Raw genomic sequence first — 17,118 nt, 5'->3', positions numbered from 1 at the left:
GTTATTGTTTATTGCAAGTGAATTGAATACAAAAGTGAAGAGGTTATGCTTCAGTTATACAGGGCATTGGTGAGACCACAGGTGGGATTTTCCCTGCAGGAGCAAGTGTGAAAACTGGCATTTTTCCCACCAGTCGCAATGGTGGGTTTTCATGCCATATCGTCTGCTTCCCGCGTCATTAATTATACACGCACAGGAGTCATGTCGGATCACTGGTGGGCTGTTAAATGTCAAAGGGAGATGGTTAAATGTCAAAGTGGATGTGTCTATGGACCTCACCCATCCTCATCTTGAGGCCACTTACGCTGTTCAACATATACCACCCCTACACTCTTGTTGGAGATGGTCATTGCCCAGCATTTGTGAGGCATGAATGCTACTTTCCCAAGTAAGCCCAAATCTGAATATTGTCTGGGTCTTGCTGCATGCTGGCTTCATTATCTGTGGAGTTGCAAATGGAACTGGAACTGGATGCCAATAAAATCCAAGTTTAGATAACGTTCCAAAATTTGTCAACAATCTATTGGAAATAATTAGTTGGCACAAAAGGGTGTGGCTAGCACATTTCCCTTCATCTCTGGTAGTTTGTAAACAGTCTGGACTAATGGAAATACAAATCTTGTCTCCTTGCATAGTGACTGAATACAAGTGAAACAAGTTTTGGATATTTTAATTCCGTTTCCAACAGACCATAGCTAAGACTGATAACAGCTGCAATATCTCACCTCCAGAGTGCAGATGAAATTCAATCAAGTGTTAGATCCATAGGAAGATAAAAGTTGCTTTATAATCACTGACTTCTGTCCTACCCAACATAAAACTTTGAGAGGCCTACCATTAACTTATATCCTAGGTTACGGCACAGAGGCGTGAAATCACCAGATTAGCAGCAGTGAATGTGTACATAAATTACATGTAATGATTAATAGGCTATTCAAATGGATATGACAAAGCTGGTTTCATGGCCAGCCATGTCTTGCATATCAACAGAAATGTACTGTATACTAACTCTTGCCTGCTACCTGTATTTGTATCTTATTGTCTTTTTTGGTATGTTATCCTTTTGTGCTCTTCACTGTGAAGAACGTCAGTGTTGAAGACTGGATTATTTTGTACATCTCACACCAAGTGCAATTACTTCCACGTCAACATTGTGTTAAAGCTACTGAGGAGCTCTCATTCTGTTCTGTTCCAACAACTAATCACAAACCCAACTTCAGCAAAACATCCTTTAGCCTCACAGACCTCTCCATCCACCCACTGTATACCTCGATCCTGTCGTGCCTCTGCTGCCTGTCTGTTTGTTAGTCCCTGAACATTTTGAAGTGGATGGGCCCATGGCCCATGTGGACCTCACCCATCTTGAGGCCATTTACACTGTTCAATATACACCAACCCACATACCCTCCCTCCAGTCATGTGTCTGAGTGCAACCTTCCCCACTCGTAACCCCCAGTACAGGCCTAGCCCTGCAGCCCCTTCTCCTGCCTGAGGCCAGCAACCCCCCTTCCCCAGTGGAGCCCTAGCCCTGAAGTCCATTAAAAGCCATCCGCACCTTACCACTGGTCTGGTGGGTAGGGACTTGCCTGTGACAACCCCCTGAAAATGATGTGGTGCTGCCTGCGAAACCTGGCACTGATTTCTGCAAGCGCTGTGCGATGCAAGGCAAGCGAACTAACCTTGAAGCGACGAGCGAAGTGCAGGTCGCCTGGTGCATGTCGCTTATGTCCAGTGTGAAACACGTCGTCCTAATTTTATGCCAATGTGACTTGATGATCCAGCGTTGGGGGATGCTTCCGGCGAACAGAGCTTATGATGAGATGGAAATGTATTAAAATGACGTTCCCAATGTGCTGCAGTCCCGCCATTGATGGGTGGAGTGGACGACCACAAACTGGCTTCACGATGACGTAAAACCGATTTTTGACCTTCTCACAATACTTTCCACTCCTGCCTGCCAGGACTCCCACCGCAAACAGGGGCGGAAAATCCCGGCTCACATCTTGAGTACTGTGTACAGTATTGGTCTCCTTATTTAAGGAAAGATGCAAATGCGTTGGAAACAGTTCAGAGAAGCTTTACTAAGCTAATACCTGGAATAGGAGGGTTGTCTTATGAGGAAAGATTTGACAGGGTAGGCTTCTATCCGCTGGAGTTTAGAAGAGTAAGAAGTAAATTGATTGAAATATATATAATCCTGAGGGGTCTTCACAGGGTGGATGTGGAAAGGATGTTTCCTCTTGTGTGAGAATCTAGAACTAGGCGTCACTGTTTAAAAATAAGGTGTCGCCCATTTAAGAGAGATGAGAATTTTTTTTCTCTCAGAGGGTCATGAGGCTTTGGAACTCTTCTTCAAGCAGAGTGGAAGCAGAGTCTTTGAATATTTTTAAGGCAGAGGTAGATAGATTCTTGATAAGCAAAAGGGGTGAAATGTTATCATGGGTAGGCGGGAACGTGGATTTAAGGTTACAGTCAGATCAGCCATGATCTTGTTGAATGGCGGAGCAGGCTCGAGGGGCCGAGTGGCCTGTCTTGCTACTAATTCGTATATTCGTATGTTGTCATTCTTGTGTTTGTCCTGATGAGTGCAAGACAAAAAACTTCAGCAACATGTCTCCCTTTTCAGCAAAATTCAAGTTCTGCACTAACAAGCGATTGCTTCAACGATTTTGTTGTGAAACGGAACACAGAGTTTAACTGAGGCAGCCTGCACCTGGTTTGGAACCAGCAAAAAAAGAGGAAAACCTGGTCATAGGCCACAGCAATGTCACTTGAATTTTGCATAGAATATTAATGCTTTTTTGAGGTGCTATGGAGCAGCTCTGACCTGTAACCAAAACTGTGCACAGTTCAGATAGGCTCATTTCATGCTGGGCATTACGACTTCCATGCCTTTTTTTCCCATGTTGTGCCCAGAAATAGATTGGCACACACAAGAGAAAAGCATTCACATTATCTCCACTTGGTGGCCTCTCATCCCACAGAGCTCAGGTGACAAGGGCAGCAGGTGCATTGCTTTCTAATTCAATTTAATATTCTTCGAGTATCACCTGCTTTGGCTCATGCCTAATGCATTAGGTGGGGCACTGGATTTCTATTTAATTCCCTGCTTCAGTGTTGAAGTAATTCACCTGTCACCTTTATACTGAATATGTGTAAATACAAGCATCAGCGTTTTTTAAATATTGCTGCAGGTTTTCAATTTAAGCACTGCTCATCAAGCTTCTTTATACCAATCATACATAAAATACTTTCCTATCTTTGTGCAAGACCATTGTAACTTTTGGAGCAAATTGTATATGTATTATATATATATTGTATATATCTCCATCACTTTCCTACATCTGTCATTTCTACAGTGAACAAAGAGAGAGTGGTTCAGATTGGACTGCTGGAGCCCATACTGGAGCTGCTTGGTCCTGGAGATGCCACTGTACAGTGCAACTCCTGTGCATGTGTGGCAATCTTAGCTACTTCAGGTACGTTTACGGAATGGTAAAACTACTAAATGGTGCTTTTAAAGGTGCTTGAATAATTCAATTCAAACATTTATTTCTACTGTATCTTACCAGATTTACTGGATGGAAAATGGGGATAGAAGCATGCCCAAATTCTTAATATACACTCTGGTGTACAACCCTTTTGTGTCTGGAGTGCTGAAGACAAGGATGCATTCTTGTTTTGTAGCTGGTTTGAGGCATGCAACCCTTTCCTGGACATTTTGGGTTTTCACAATTTATCTGATACATTTTCCGCCGTTGCAACCTACTATAACTATGCTTTTCAATCCAATGATAATTTCTCCTCTAACAATTACAGATATTTCAAATATAATAGTAAAATTAGTTGCAGCACCTTTAATATAACTTAACAGGTCCAATTCCTTTTTCTTTGGGAACCTAACTGTAGACAAGTTGCATCAATTTCTGAACTGAGACCTTTAACAAACACAACTATAATAATAATTTACAATCAACAAAACATTTTGGCCTTGATCATCCAAGTAGTGGCAATGATAAAAACAAAAATACCTGGAAAAACTCAGCAGGTCTGGCAGCATCTGCGGAGAGGAACACAGTTAATATTTCGAGTCCGAATGACCCTTCAACAGAACTAAGTAAAAATAGAAGAGAGGTGAAATATAAGCTAGTTTAAGGGGGGGTGGGACAAGTAGAGCTGGATAGAGGGCCAGTGATAGGTGGAGATAACCAAAAGATGTCAGAGACAAAAGGACAAAAAGGTGTTGAAGGTGGAGATATTATCTAAGGAATGTGCTAATTAAGGGTAGAAAGCAGGACAAGCAAGGTACAGATATCTTGTGGGGGTGGGGTGGGGTGAAGGAATCGAAAAAGGCTAAAAGGTAGAGATAAAACAATGGATGGAAATACATTTAAAAATAATGGAAATAGGTGGGAAAAGAAAAATCTGTATAAATTATTGGAAAAAAAGGGGGGGAATCGGAAAGGGGGTGGGGCTGGAGGAGAGAAGTCATGATCTAAAATTATTGAACTCAATATTCAGTCTGGAAGGCTGTAAAGTGCCTAGTTGGAAGATGAGGTGCTGTTCCTCCAGTTTGCATTGAGCTTCACTGGAACAATGCAGCAGGCCAAGAATGGACATGTGGGCATGAGAGCAGGGTGGAGTGTTGAAATGGCAAGCGACAGGGAGGTCTGGGTCATGCTTGCGGACAGACCAAAGGTGTTCTGCAAAGCGGTCACCCAGTCTGCGTTTGGTCTCTCCAATGTAGAGGAAACCACATTGGGAGCAACGAATGCAGTAGACTAAATTGAGGGAAGTGCAAGTGATATGCTGCTTCACTTGAAAGGAGTGTTTGGGCCCTTGGACGGTGAGGAAAGGGGAAGTGAAGGGGCAGGTGTTGCACCTTTTGCGGTTGCATGGGAAGGTGCCATAGGAGGGGGTTGAGGTGTAGGGGGTGATGGAGGAGTGGACCAGGGTGCCCCGGAGGGAACGATCCCTACAGAATGCCGCCAGGGGGGGTGAAGGGAAGATGTGTTTGGTGGTGGCATCATGCTGGAGTTGGCGGAAGTGGTGGAGGATGATCCTTTGAATGCGGAGGCTGGTGGGGTGATAAGTGAGGACAAGGGGGACACTATCATGTTTCTGGGAGGGAGAGGAAGGTGTGAGGGTGGATGCGCGGGAGATGGGCCGGACGCGGTTGAGGGCCCTGTCAACCACCATGGGTGGAAAACCTCGGTTAAGGAAGAAGGAAGACATGTCAGAGGAACTGTTTTTGAAAGTGGCATCATCAGAACAGATGCGACGGAGGCGAAGGAACTGAGAGAATGGGATGGAGTCCTTACAGGAAGTGGGGTGTGAGGAGCTGTAGTCGAGGTAGCTGTGGGAGTCAGTAGGCTTGAGGGAGCAGACGAGTGGTTGGGAGGGCAGTCGGGTTGATCCAGGGGTGTAGTCGAATGGTCGGGGGGTGGGGTGGGGGTCGAATGGTTGGGAGGGTAGTCGGGTTGAGCTGGGGGGTAGTTGAGAGGTCGGGGGTAGTTGGGTTGGGTCAAGTCAGGTCAGGAGGGGCAGTTGAGTAGTCAGGAGAGTAGTCAGGTCAAGGGGGTAGTCAAGTGGTCGCGAGGGTAGTCGGGTTGAGTTGGGGTTTAGTCAGGTCGGGGGGTAGTCGGGTGGCCTGGAGGGTAGCCGGGTTGAGTCAGGAGGGGTATAGGTCAGGGGGGCTAGTTGGGCTTTGGGAGGGTAAGTCAGGTCAGGTCGGGGCGGGTAGTCAGGTCGGCGGGTAGTTGAGTGATCGGGAGGGTAGTCGAGTCAGATGTGGGGTAGTTGGGTCAGGGGGGATTAGTTGACTGGTTCGGGGTAGTCGGGTTGTCGGGAGGGTAGCTGGGTTGATGGAAGGATAGTCGGGTCAGGGGGGCGTAGTCCAGTGGTCAGGGGGGTAGTCAGGTCTGGCGGAGGGATAGTCAGTTCGGTGGGAGGGTGTAGTCAGGTGGTCGGGGGGTAGTTGGGCGTTTGCAAGGGTAATCGGATCGGGTTGGGTGGTCGTTGAGTTGGAGGGTGTGTGATTAGGGGTCAGTTATTTAGTTAACCAGATGTTAGATTTAACATTTCTTGGGTAGCTATCCGGGTAAGTACCGCGGAATTGTCTGTAGTCTCCAACAGATTTGAAGACATTCACAATGTGACCCGGGGAGAAGGGGAATTTCCCATTGCAAGTTGAAACTTCCCAGGCAATTCCCATGGAGGTCTGTTCATCAGGACTTCTACAGGGTCCCAATGCACATCTTCAGTTGTACTCCTGGTCTCTGTCAATCCGGAGACTGGAAGATTTGGCCCTATATATTCATGAGACAAAATGCAATCGTTACCACATCTGGTCCTGCTCTAGATACTATAGCAGACAGCAGCAATCTGGATTGGTGATATTCTAGGTTAACTCCTAATTCAAATCATTTTTATTTGTGTGAAAATTAACAAGCTGATGCTAGAGTTGAAGTGCTGTGTCACCTTTAAGTGCCAAGAGTTGGCTTGTATGCAAACCCCCAGCTCTATTCAGTACTTTTACCAGTTAATAGGCTATTTCCTACATGTGTTAAAACATCTGTCATTCAGTTTTTACATTGATCAGAATCATCCAAAGAGTGTCAATCACTGTTAGATTACCACTCCACTCTTATTTTCTTACCTGGCATCGGAGCTCCACATTTCTTGTCCAGACTTCTGTCCCGGCCTCCTCAGAAATGTGAAGTGTACCTGTTCTGGGAGTCCTTCCTCGTAGTGCAGCATCTTCAAGGGAGGCCAAGCCACAGCCCCTTTTTACGGCAGTAGTTACAGTATTCCAGTAAGTTTAAATGTCCCAGCCACTTTGACAAGCTATAGAGAAAAGATAAGTGTGTAAGGTAAGTGGGTGAGGAGTTAGAGTGGCAGCTAATTGGTGAGGGGGGTTAGGGTGGGTCAGAGGATTGGGGGCTGGGGTCGGTAGGGCATTTGGTTTAGGGGGTTGTCAGGGGGGTTGGGGGTTCAGGAGGGGATATTAGAGTCCGTGGGATAATCGGGGATCAGGAGGGGGTAGCTGGAGGGGTCAGTGGGTAGCTGGGTTGGGTGGGGTAATCATTGGGTTGGGAGGGTAGTCGGGGAGTCGTGGGTGTAGCCGGGTTGGGGGTTAGTTTTGGGGGTTGGGGAGGCAGTCCAGCTCGGGGTGTAGTTGGGCAAGGGGGGGAGGTTGTAGATGGGGCATTGGGGGGAATAGTCTGGTCGGGGGCTTAATTGGGTGCTCTAGGAGATAGTTGGTGAGTCCATTGGGTAACTATTCTGGTAAGTAAGTGAGAACCATCTGAAGTCTCTGACTTTGACTCAGAGTTTTAGATGCAAGATAATTGTCTATTGGAAATCAAAGCTCTCAGACAATTCCCACGTAGTCAGTGAATGGGAACTTCCAAGGTGTCCCTCAACACATCGTGTGGGGTACCTCCAGTGTATGACCATCTAGAGACCAGAAATTCTGGGCCAGAAATGGGGATTTCACTGGTGAGTGCACAACGTTCAGCACCATTCATGGCTCCTCAGATACTGAAGCAGTCTGTGTCCAAATACAGCAAGTCCTGGACAATATCCAGGCTTGGGCTGACAAGTGGCAAGTAACATTCACATCACACAAGTGCCAGGCAATTGCCATCTCCCAACAAGAGAGAATCCAACCATTTCCCCTTGACTTTCAATGGCACACCATCGCTGAATCCCCCACTATCAATATTCCAGGGGAAGGGGGAGAAGTGGCTTCGGGCAAGGGAAGAGGCTGCAGGGCGAGAGCTGCCATGCCCACCAAGCCGGAGTGGTAATGTTGCTGCCCCTCCTGTGGCCAGAGTGGGGGTAGAGAGCATTACAACTTGCCTCCATGACATCCAAAAGGCGCTTGAGGGCCATGTCTTCTGTGCAACACACCTGGGCTGGAAACATTGAGAGGCATGGAGCTGCACTTTAAATGTGGTGCCCGGCGTGATGAAATAGTGAGGTGACGGTTTGGCAAGCGAATCAGAGCCCGTCCGCCATCAAAACGGCATGTTTCCCGGGAATGCATGATTAATGAGGTGGAATTGGCACGATACAGCGTGAAAACCTGCCATTGCGGCCGACACATAAAATGTCCTTTTTCTGCCCGCTACCACACTCAGTGCAAATCTGGGACGATTCCGCCCAAGGGCAGCGGATGCACTAGAACACCACCACCTGGACCTCTCTTCCTACCAGCACTGTGGATGTACCTACACCACATGGACTGCAACGGTTCAAGAAAGTACAGTCCATGTCGTGTAGGTTCACCTACAGTGCTCAAGGGCAATTAGAGGTGGGAAATAAATGCTGGCCTAGCCAGCGACACCAACATCTCATAAATAAATAAATAAATAAAATATAGTCCCCACTTGGTAATATCTTATGCCAAAATGTTAATGTTTGAAGTTATGTTAACGAGCTTTTTAATTAATCTACTGACTGTTGCTCTTCTTTGCTATTTACTCTTCAGTTTTAAACAGAGAAGCTATTGCCGCTGAAGGGGGAATTAAGCCTCTGTTGGGTCTTGCAAAGTCATATGACCCCAGAGTGCAACAAAATGCAGTAGGCGCTATTCTCAACCTTACAAGATCAGGTAAATAGAGTGAGTTTTGCTTTAACAGTGGAAAGCCATGACATTCACCTTCCTATGTAATGTTTCTTCCATAAAGTGTACGTAAGCATAGCATTCTTGAACTTAATTGAGATGATCAAATTACACACTGAACCCTGTGTGGTAAACTGGAAAAGAAACCAACGTACCAGCAGGCAGATCATAGCACTGACTCCCTTCCTGTTTCAGTTTTTGTCATTTCTTTCTGACCAGTGTAACTTACATTTATATATATAGCTCTTTTAACAGAGAAAAATGTCCCAAGGTTCTTCATAGAAAGATAATCAGACAAAAATTGACACTGAGTCAAAGAAGGTGACTAAAGTTGGATCAAATAGGTAGCTTTGAAGGAGTGTCTTAAACGGAAGAGAGATGCGGAGAGTGTTATAGAAGGAATTCCAGAGCTTAGGACAGACGCATTTGACAGCATGCTGCCAATGGTGGGGCAAAGGAAATGACGGATGCATGAGAAGCCAGAATTGGAGAAATACTGGCCGGAATCTTGTTGCAACGCTGAGTGTCCTGACAACAGGAGACTAAACATGTGGACTTCTGCTCATAGGTAGGACGGTTGGCCACACGCAATCAAACATCAGTCAGTCAGTTAGATATTCAATGTGAGGCGCCCAGCCAACTGTGTGTAGCTCCCATCCATAGTTCTCATCCATAGATATTCACAAAATCACAGAATCACACACTGTAGAAGAGGCCCTTTGGCCCATCGAGTCTGCACCAACACGTGAGAAACACCTGACCTACCTACCGAACCCCAGTTACCAGCACTTGGCCCATAGCCTTGAATGTTATGTAGTGCCAAGTGCTCGTGTAGTCCAGCTTCCCCCCTCTGTCCCCCCCAGGACCCTCATAGGTCCACCACAACCCTCCCTCCTTCAGTCAGCCATGCCCTGATCCCTCTTGCACAGCCAGAACCCTATAACCCACCCACCCTCCCTCCCTTGGTCAGCCACATGCCAATCTGTTTCACAGCCAACACCCTGCTTCCCTCTCTCCCTCCCTCCCTCGGTCAGCCATGCCCCAATAGCCTTGCACAGCCAGCATCCAATCTCAATGCATCAATGCCTCCTGGTGCAGCCATGAGAGAAAAGCAGCTCCCACTCAGTCCAAATCCAACAGGAAGACTACCCTGCCTGTTGCACGCCACCCTTAACCAGTCATGAATCTGAAGGCATATGTTTCTCATTCACTGCAGAGTTAATTGCAAAGGTACCATTTAATCTGGTGAAATGGTGTTTTAATCAGTGTGCATAACATGCCAATGCATTAAAATTAGGTTCCCGCTGTTTGCATGGGGATGCTCGATCCACCTTCAATCCATAGGAACATAGGAACAGGAGTAGGCCATTCAGCCCATCAAACCTGCTCTGCCATTCATGACTGATCATCCACTTAAATGCCTTTTCCCCACACTATCCCTATATCCCTTTATGTCAATGTATTTAGAAATCTGTCAATCTCTGCTTTAAACCTACTCAATGACTGAGCTTCCACAGCCCTCTGGGGTAGAGAATTCCAAAGATTCACAACCCTCTGAGTAAAAAAAATTCTCCTCATCTCAGTCCTGAGCGGCCTCCCTCTTATTTTGAAATTGTGTCCCCTGGTTCTAGACTCCCCAACCGGGGGAAACATCTTACCTGCACCTGTCTATTCTTTTAAGTATTTTGTAGGTTTCAATGAGATCACCTCTCATTCTTTAAAACTCTTGAGAATACAGGCCCAGTTTCACCAATTTTTTCTTCATAGTACAGTCCCGCCATCCCAGGAACAAGCCTGGTGAACCTTAGCTGCACTCCCCTGGTTGTGGTTGTTGGAAGTAACTCATCTCAGCTCCAGGACATCACTGCAGGAATTTCTCAGGGTAGTGTCCTCGGCCCAACCATCTTCAGCTGCTTCATCAATGACCTTCTTTCCATCATAAGGTCAGAAGTGGGGCTGTTCGCTGATGATTGCACAATGTTCAGCACCAGTTGCAACTCCTCAGATGCTGAAGCAGCCCAAGTCCAAATGCGACAAGACCTGGACAATATCCAGGCTTGATAACCAATCCTTAATCCATGTCAGTGTATTACCTCCTGGCCCATGTGCTTTAATTTTGCTAACCAAACTCCTGTGGGGGACTTCACTGAAAGCCTTCTGAAAATCCAAATACGCTATGCCCACCAACTCCTTTATCAATTCTGTTACTAACATCCTCAAAAAACCCCAACAGATTTGTCAAACATGATTTCCAACTCATAAATCCATGTTGACTATGCCTAATCAGATCAATATAATCTAAGTATCCAGTTATCACATCCTTTATAACAAATTCCAGCATTTTTCCTGCAACTGATGTAAGGCTAACAGGTCTGTAGTCCCCCACTTTCTCTCCCCCTCCTTAAATAGGAGGGTGACATTTGCCACTTTCCAATCTGCAGGAACCATCCCTGAATCTTTAGGATTTTGGAAGGTGATCACCAATTCACCCAATATCTCTATTGCGACCTCTTTCAACACCCTGGGATGTAGAATATCAGGTCCCAGGGACTTATCAACCTTCCGTCCCATTAATTTTACCATTACAATCCGCCTTAATTCCCTACTTCATCCCACCGCTAGGAAGCTGACATTTTGCTTCTCGCACAATCAAATGCATCCTGCTGCCTCGTTCCCTTCTGCAGGTAGCAGCACGAGATTCCAGCCATAGAGTTCTCGGAGGGTTTTAGAGATAAAGGAGGTTATAGATATGGGTGAAGCCATGGACACATTTGAACGTAGGAATGAAAATTTGAAATTTAACGCATCAATGAATGGGTGCCAATGTAGCTCAGTAGGTAGCAATAGGCAGTCTTTGTGATCGAGGGGATATGAAATTTGAAGCTCAGTTTAGGGTCAGTTAGGACATTGAGATTGTGAATAGTTGGTTTTAACCCGGGTGGAGACGGGGATGGAATCGCTGGCATGAATACAGAGTTTGTAATAGGGTAAGAAGACAATGGCTTCTGTCTTCCCAATGTTTGGCTGTGGAAAATTATGGATTTCCAGGACTTAATGTCAGACAACTTGGAGGCAGTGCAGGGATCAATAGAGGTGATGGAAAGATGTTGTTGGGTGTTGACAACATACATATCTATGACTTCACCACTCCCACCTCTGTAACCTCATTCAGTCCTATAATCTCCACCCTCTTCTTCTCTTCACCTTCCCCTTGGGCCTTCAACAATCTAGGTCATCCTGTCTGAAATTCTATTCGAAGCCCTTCTGATACTCCACCTCTTTGTTTGCCATCCATATTTTCTCACCCCTTGTCAGAAGCTGATATTTTTGACTGACTAAGTTGTACTTTAAGTTAAATTTGTGGCTGAGATTTGTGAAAGCTATTCAACTCAGGGGGAGCATCAGTAGTTTAAATGAAGTACAGAATGGTCTTCCTCCTGGGGACAGACTGAAGTCCCGCCTCATATCAGTTAAAGGGCTGTTGCCTGAACATTAAAACAGGGTGAGCTGGCTAAGCAGAGGTGGGCTCAGTGAAATGCAGGGAGCCTGCCCTTAGTGCATAATCCAGCCCAGTGCCTTTAATCAGTTTGAACAGTACAAACTGTACAAACCCCTCCCCCCCCCACCACGCCCACCACACTGAGCTGCGGGCCTCTGATTTGTGAGCTTTGCACATCAGCAGTGCCACCAGGAGTCGTGGCCACTGTTGGTTTTGCAGGTAGGCCATAGAGCTGGCATTCAGCGATACTGGGTTACACATTGAGCACCAGCCTCTCCCACCTCCAATCAAATCAGAGTGATGGTGGGATAGGCATTAATTGGGCATTAATTGCCAAGGCGCCAATGCCATGGTGCCCTAATCTACGGGTCCAACTGCCTATTTTCCACTTGTGGGAGGCCCGTAAAACTCAGCCCGTTAGTCTTTAATTTGAGCTTTGAGTGTTGTCTCATTATTTCTTGTAATTCTCATGTGCAGCCAATAGAATAACCCGTCAGTGGTAAAAGATTACGTCTTGCAGCCTCTGTGAAGTTCCTTGGGATGTTTAAAGGTGCAAAATAAATACAGGCTGTTGTTGTGGCAAATGCAGATATGAATTTAATTTCCTGTCAGGCTAGGGAAAGTTATTTCTCTGTCTGCTGATAGCATTAGCATTCAAATTGCAAATTTGATAGTGGAATCTCTGACTTTGAATCTGAAACTATCAGATGTTAATTCCAAGTGACTATTTGTTCATGCTTATACATTTTCTTTTCAAGAAAAGACTCAACTTTTGCTATGTAAAGAGGGAGCTCTGCCTGTCCTGATACTTCAATTACAATCTCCTGACTCCGAGGTCCAGGTAAACACTCAAAATGCTCTCATTTAGTATCTAAACTATCTAAGTAAGTGAGAAGGCAGAGTGATGCACTATAAAGAAAGCGGTGTGAATATCCAGTACTTAAACCTGCATTTATTGTGGAAGACCAGTGCCGGGATTTTCCATGCCCGCCGATGTCGGGCGTATTTGGTGGTGTGAGGGGACAATATGGCGATAAGGCCAAAAATCGGTTTCTCGATGTCGTGAAACCAGTTTGTGATTGTCCACCCCGTCTGCCGATGGTGGGCCACGTTCCCCGCCATCAGACGTCGGGACAGACATCATTGTAATACATCAGCATATCATTATAAGGCCAGCCCGCCGGACTCATCCGTTCCCCGCTGGATCGTCCACCCATGTCAGCGGGAAAACACGCTGACGTATTTCACAACAGCATATATAAGGCATGCAATAGGTGGGCAGCACTTTGCTTGGGACTACAAGGTTTGTTTGCCTATCTTTCTTGGTCAGCACTCGCAGTCATCAGCACCAGGTTTCACAGACAGCACCACATCACTTTCAGGGGCGCCTTCGGGTAGGTCTCTAACTACCAGATCAGCCATATGTGGGCTGCTTTTCAATGGCTGCAGGGCAAAGTCTTGTTTGGTGAAGGGAGAGAAGTGGCCTCAGGCAAGAGAAGAGGCTGCAGGATGAGGGCTGTACTGGGGAAGGAGGGTATCCCAGGGTGTGTATGGGAGCACATGTTGATCTGTGCAAGTGGCTTCAAGATGGTGAGGTCAGAGGAGGCAGTCTCCAGAGGAGATGAGGCCAGAAGGACATGTGAGGGTATGTGTGTGAGAATGGGTGGTGATGTCCCTTGAGCTGGCAGTGAGTGAGAGGCCAGTGAATGTGCAGTAGGCTTGAGTGTGTGAGTTTAGAGTGATGAGATGGTTGCCATACCCTGGCTGCACGGATGAGATCATTCAACCTCTATCTGCATTGGATGGCCAACCTCTTCTGTGCAACATTGGCACTGATCTCCGCTGCCATCGCCTACCAAGCCAGAGTGGTAATGTAGCTGCCCCTCCTGCAGCCAGAGCGGGTTTGAAGGACATCACAGCGAGCCTCCACGACGTCCAAAAGTCACTCGAGGGCTGCTGTCTTCTTGCCTTTCGGGGCCATGTCTTCTTTGCTGCAGTCCTGGGCTGGAAGCACTGAGCACGGCTGTACTTTAAATGTGGTGTCTGGCATGATGAGGTGGCGAGGTGATGGCATGGCAGGCAAATTGGAGCCTGCCCGCCATCGAAACGGTGTGTATCCTGGGAATGCATAATTAATGCAGTGGGTTTGGGACGATACAGCGTGAAAACCCGCCATCACGGCCAACGGGTGAAATGTCATTTTACCCACCCGCTACCACACTTAGTGCAAATCTGGGACAATTCTGTTACTAATTGTTAAAGCAATTCTACAAAATAAGCTGCCACTAATAGCCCAAGAAGTAAATATTTAAATAGGGGCCAGTCTTCCACAATACTGCTGGTGGTTTCTACAGGCTAGCAACATTCAAATTGCTTTACTTGTTGATGGGCTAAAACATGGCCATCGCTCATGACAAACTACTTTGCATTGATGCTTCTGTTGCAGGCAAGAGGTAGAAGCTGTCTATTTTAGTGGTGCCTCATAACTGATTTCCTGATGACTTTATAAGTGTCACTGGGGACTCTGTTGGGCTGTGGGTAGAAATATGGCTCCAGTGTGATTGGTGAAATCTAAGATTTAATTTATGCAGAGATTTCACGTGTAACTCAGTGACTCAGTAATCGTGAGTGTACTACATCGTAGCTAGGTTACTGAGTTAATAATCCAGTCGGCCTGACAAATAATCTAGATTTTTGAGTACAAATCCCAGCCCGTGTGAAATTGAATTCAGCTAATTAAATCAATCTGGAATAAGAAGCAACAACCAGTAATGATGATCTTGAAGCTTTGAGTTTGTTGTAAAAACCCACCTGGTTCACATTTCTTTTAGGGAAAGAAATCTACCATCCTTACCTGGTCTGGCCTACATGATTTCTGAAATGGCGTAGCAAGCCACTCGGTTGTCTCAAACTCTCTCAAAAAAAGTTGGACCGATCAGCATCAACCTGAGCAGTTTCCCACTTATCACCTGCTATCTTCCAGGCAATGTCTGACAGCTGTTGAGTTTTAAACATGTTTGCTTACATTTTTTAGATTCAGAGCTCTGTTATTGTTTGTTTACCCAACGCACACATTGTGAAATCTAAGTCAATTGTCAGGGATTAGCCGTGGAGGTCTTAATTATTGAACTAAAAAAATTGTAATCTATCCAAACCATTAGAAGAGGGAACAGGAGATTGAGTTGAATTTTGTAAAGCTCCTTTTCAGAAAATTACAATCACACAAAATCAGTAGTCTTTGCTGGCCTGATGCAGAGATACAATATGACTCACAACTGAGCCACAGACTATGCAACATCTCCTGCAATGACTATCGCTAGAGGAACCCTGCACTGTTGCAGATCTTGCCGAATTCAACAACAAGGCACAGAAATGTGTCCAGTTCTGGCTGGGCCATGTATAGACTGTCCGTGGACACGATAAGAAGACACCTATCTTGAAATTCCGTATTTCCTCCTTTACCAAATTTCTGCAGTTCACTTCAAAATCATAAATTTAAGATGCCAATAGCTCAATGACTTGAACCAAAGTTCCTCAAGCTGCAAACGCTTACTGCAGACGTGTTTGCCCTGGATCACAAGGTTATCCAGGAGCCCCCACATGCTGCAGCATTGACACATCACCTGTCCTGCCATCCTTACTCTGTTTTAATTAATTACTTAGTTATATTATTCATTTATCTATGTTACTTTTTAATATATTTTATGAAATTTACCACCAATTTGTATACTATTTCAAACCTTAGGACTGAAATAGACCTTAACCACTTACCAGATACTCACCTATACCTGAGTGACAGCAGTTTGGTAGGAATAGAGTTGGGAGAATAGGACCTAGACAAGATGAGCTCAGGGAGGACAGATAGAGAAATGAAAGATGTTATTCCCATTTGAAAGTTGCTATTGAATCTGCTTCATCATTAATGTTGGAAATGTCCCAGTACACTTTGCAGTTAGGGAGACCAAGAGCTTCAGCTTAAGCAAGCAGCTAGAAAGGTACTGATATAAAAAGAAATTATTCGGGATTTGTGTGCTGTTGGCAAAATTGACATTTATTGCTAATCCTTAGTTGCTTTTAAGAAGGTGATGAGGGGTTTTCTTCTTGAACGGCTGCAAGTGCATGTGATAAATGTTTTCCTACATTGCTGTTAGGCAGGGAGTTCTTGGATTCTGACCTAGTAATAATTAAAGAATGACAATACATGTTCAGCCCAAGATGGTGCATGACTTGGAGAGGAAGATAGAAGTGATGGTATTCCTGTGCACATGTTGCTCTTGTAATTCTAGATGATGGACGCTGCAGGTTTGGAAGGCGCTGCAATACAGCAACTTGCCGCATTAAATCCTATAGATAACGCAGACTGATTCTACCAATGTTGTCATGTTCAATTGCATCTGTGACAGATAAATTAGTGAGATAAAGTTAAATAGGTTATTACCTCGTGTTAGTTCTCTCGTCACCTGCTGCAAGTTCCAGCTGGCATCTATGCTCTTCAAGATTCAGCCAGCTCGGCCAGGTCAGTAGTGACATTACTAAGGCACTCGGTGTAAGAGATTGAAGTGGCCAACCAGAAGTACCTTGTCTGCCCTCATTATCCTTAGTGTTCAACATGGAGGAGTACTGATTCATCTGGAGGGCAGTAGGAGGTAATCAACAAGGTATTTCCTTCTCCATGTTTGGTCCGAAACCAAGGGCAGAATTTTCTGGCTGATGTGCGGGTGGTGGAGCCCGCACGTCAGCGCCTGAAATGTCATGCGCTGACGTTGTGTGAGCGTCCTGATGTCAGCACGCGGCATCGCGATATTTAGGCCGGCAGGCGCGCTATGCAGCACCACGCACGCCCACCATTAATTAAAGGCCTTGTTAAGGCCCTTAAGTAGGCAATTGTCGACGATTTTGAGGATCCCGTGCGAACTTCGGCTCGGCACACGGGCCTAATGGGCAGGCAGGTAAGTGATTCTTTATCAAAACTCATGCACTGGTGGGATAT

The 17,118-nt window shown here is 45.8% G+C and overlaps 1 protein-coding gene across 1 annotated transcript in view; it reads left to right on the top strand.

Annotated features, from left to right (window-relative positions):
• The window catches only part of LOC144680868 (uncharacterized), a 101,984-nt gene that overhangs the window by 36,234 nt on the left and 48,632 nt on the right, over positions 1–17,118 (top strand). The window contains exons 4-6 of the mRNA XM_078542344.1: positions 3,360–3,479; positions 8,495–8,617; positions 12,887–12,969. Of these exons, the coding sequence (XP_078398470.1) occupies positions 3,360–3,479; positions 8,495–8,617; positions 12,887–12,969 (326 nt within the window). The remainder of the gene's footprint in view (positions 1–3,359; positions 3,480–8,494; positions 8,618–12,886; positions 12,970–17,118) is intronic.

The sequence above is a fragment of the Cetorhinus maximus genome, chromosome 5 (genome assembly GCF_964194155.1).
Source record: "Cetorhinus maximus chromosome 5, sCetMax3.hap1.1, whole genome shotgun sequence".
Taxonomy (NCBI): Eukaryota; Metazoa; Chordata; class Chondrichthyes; order Lamniformes; family Cetorhinidae; genus Cetorhinus; species Cetorhinus maximus.
Note: the sequence above shows the minus strand (reverse complement) of the source record. Positions and strands in the feature narration are given on the sequence as shown.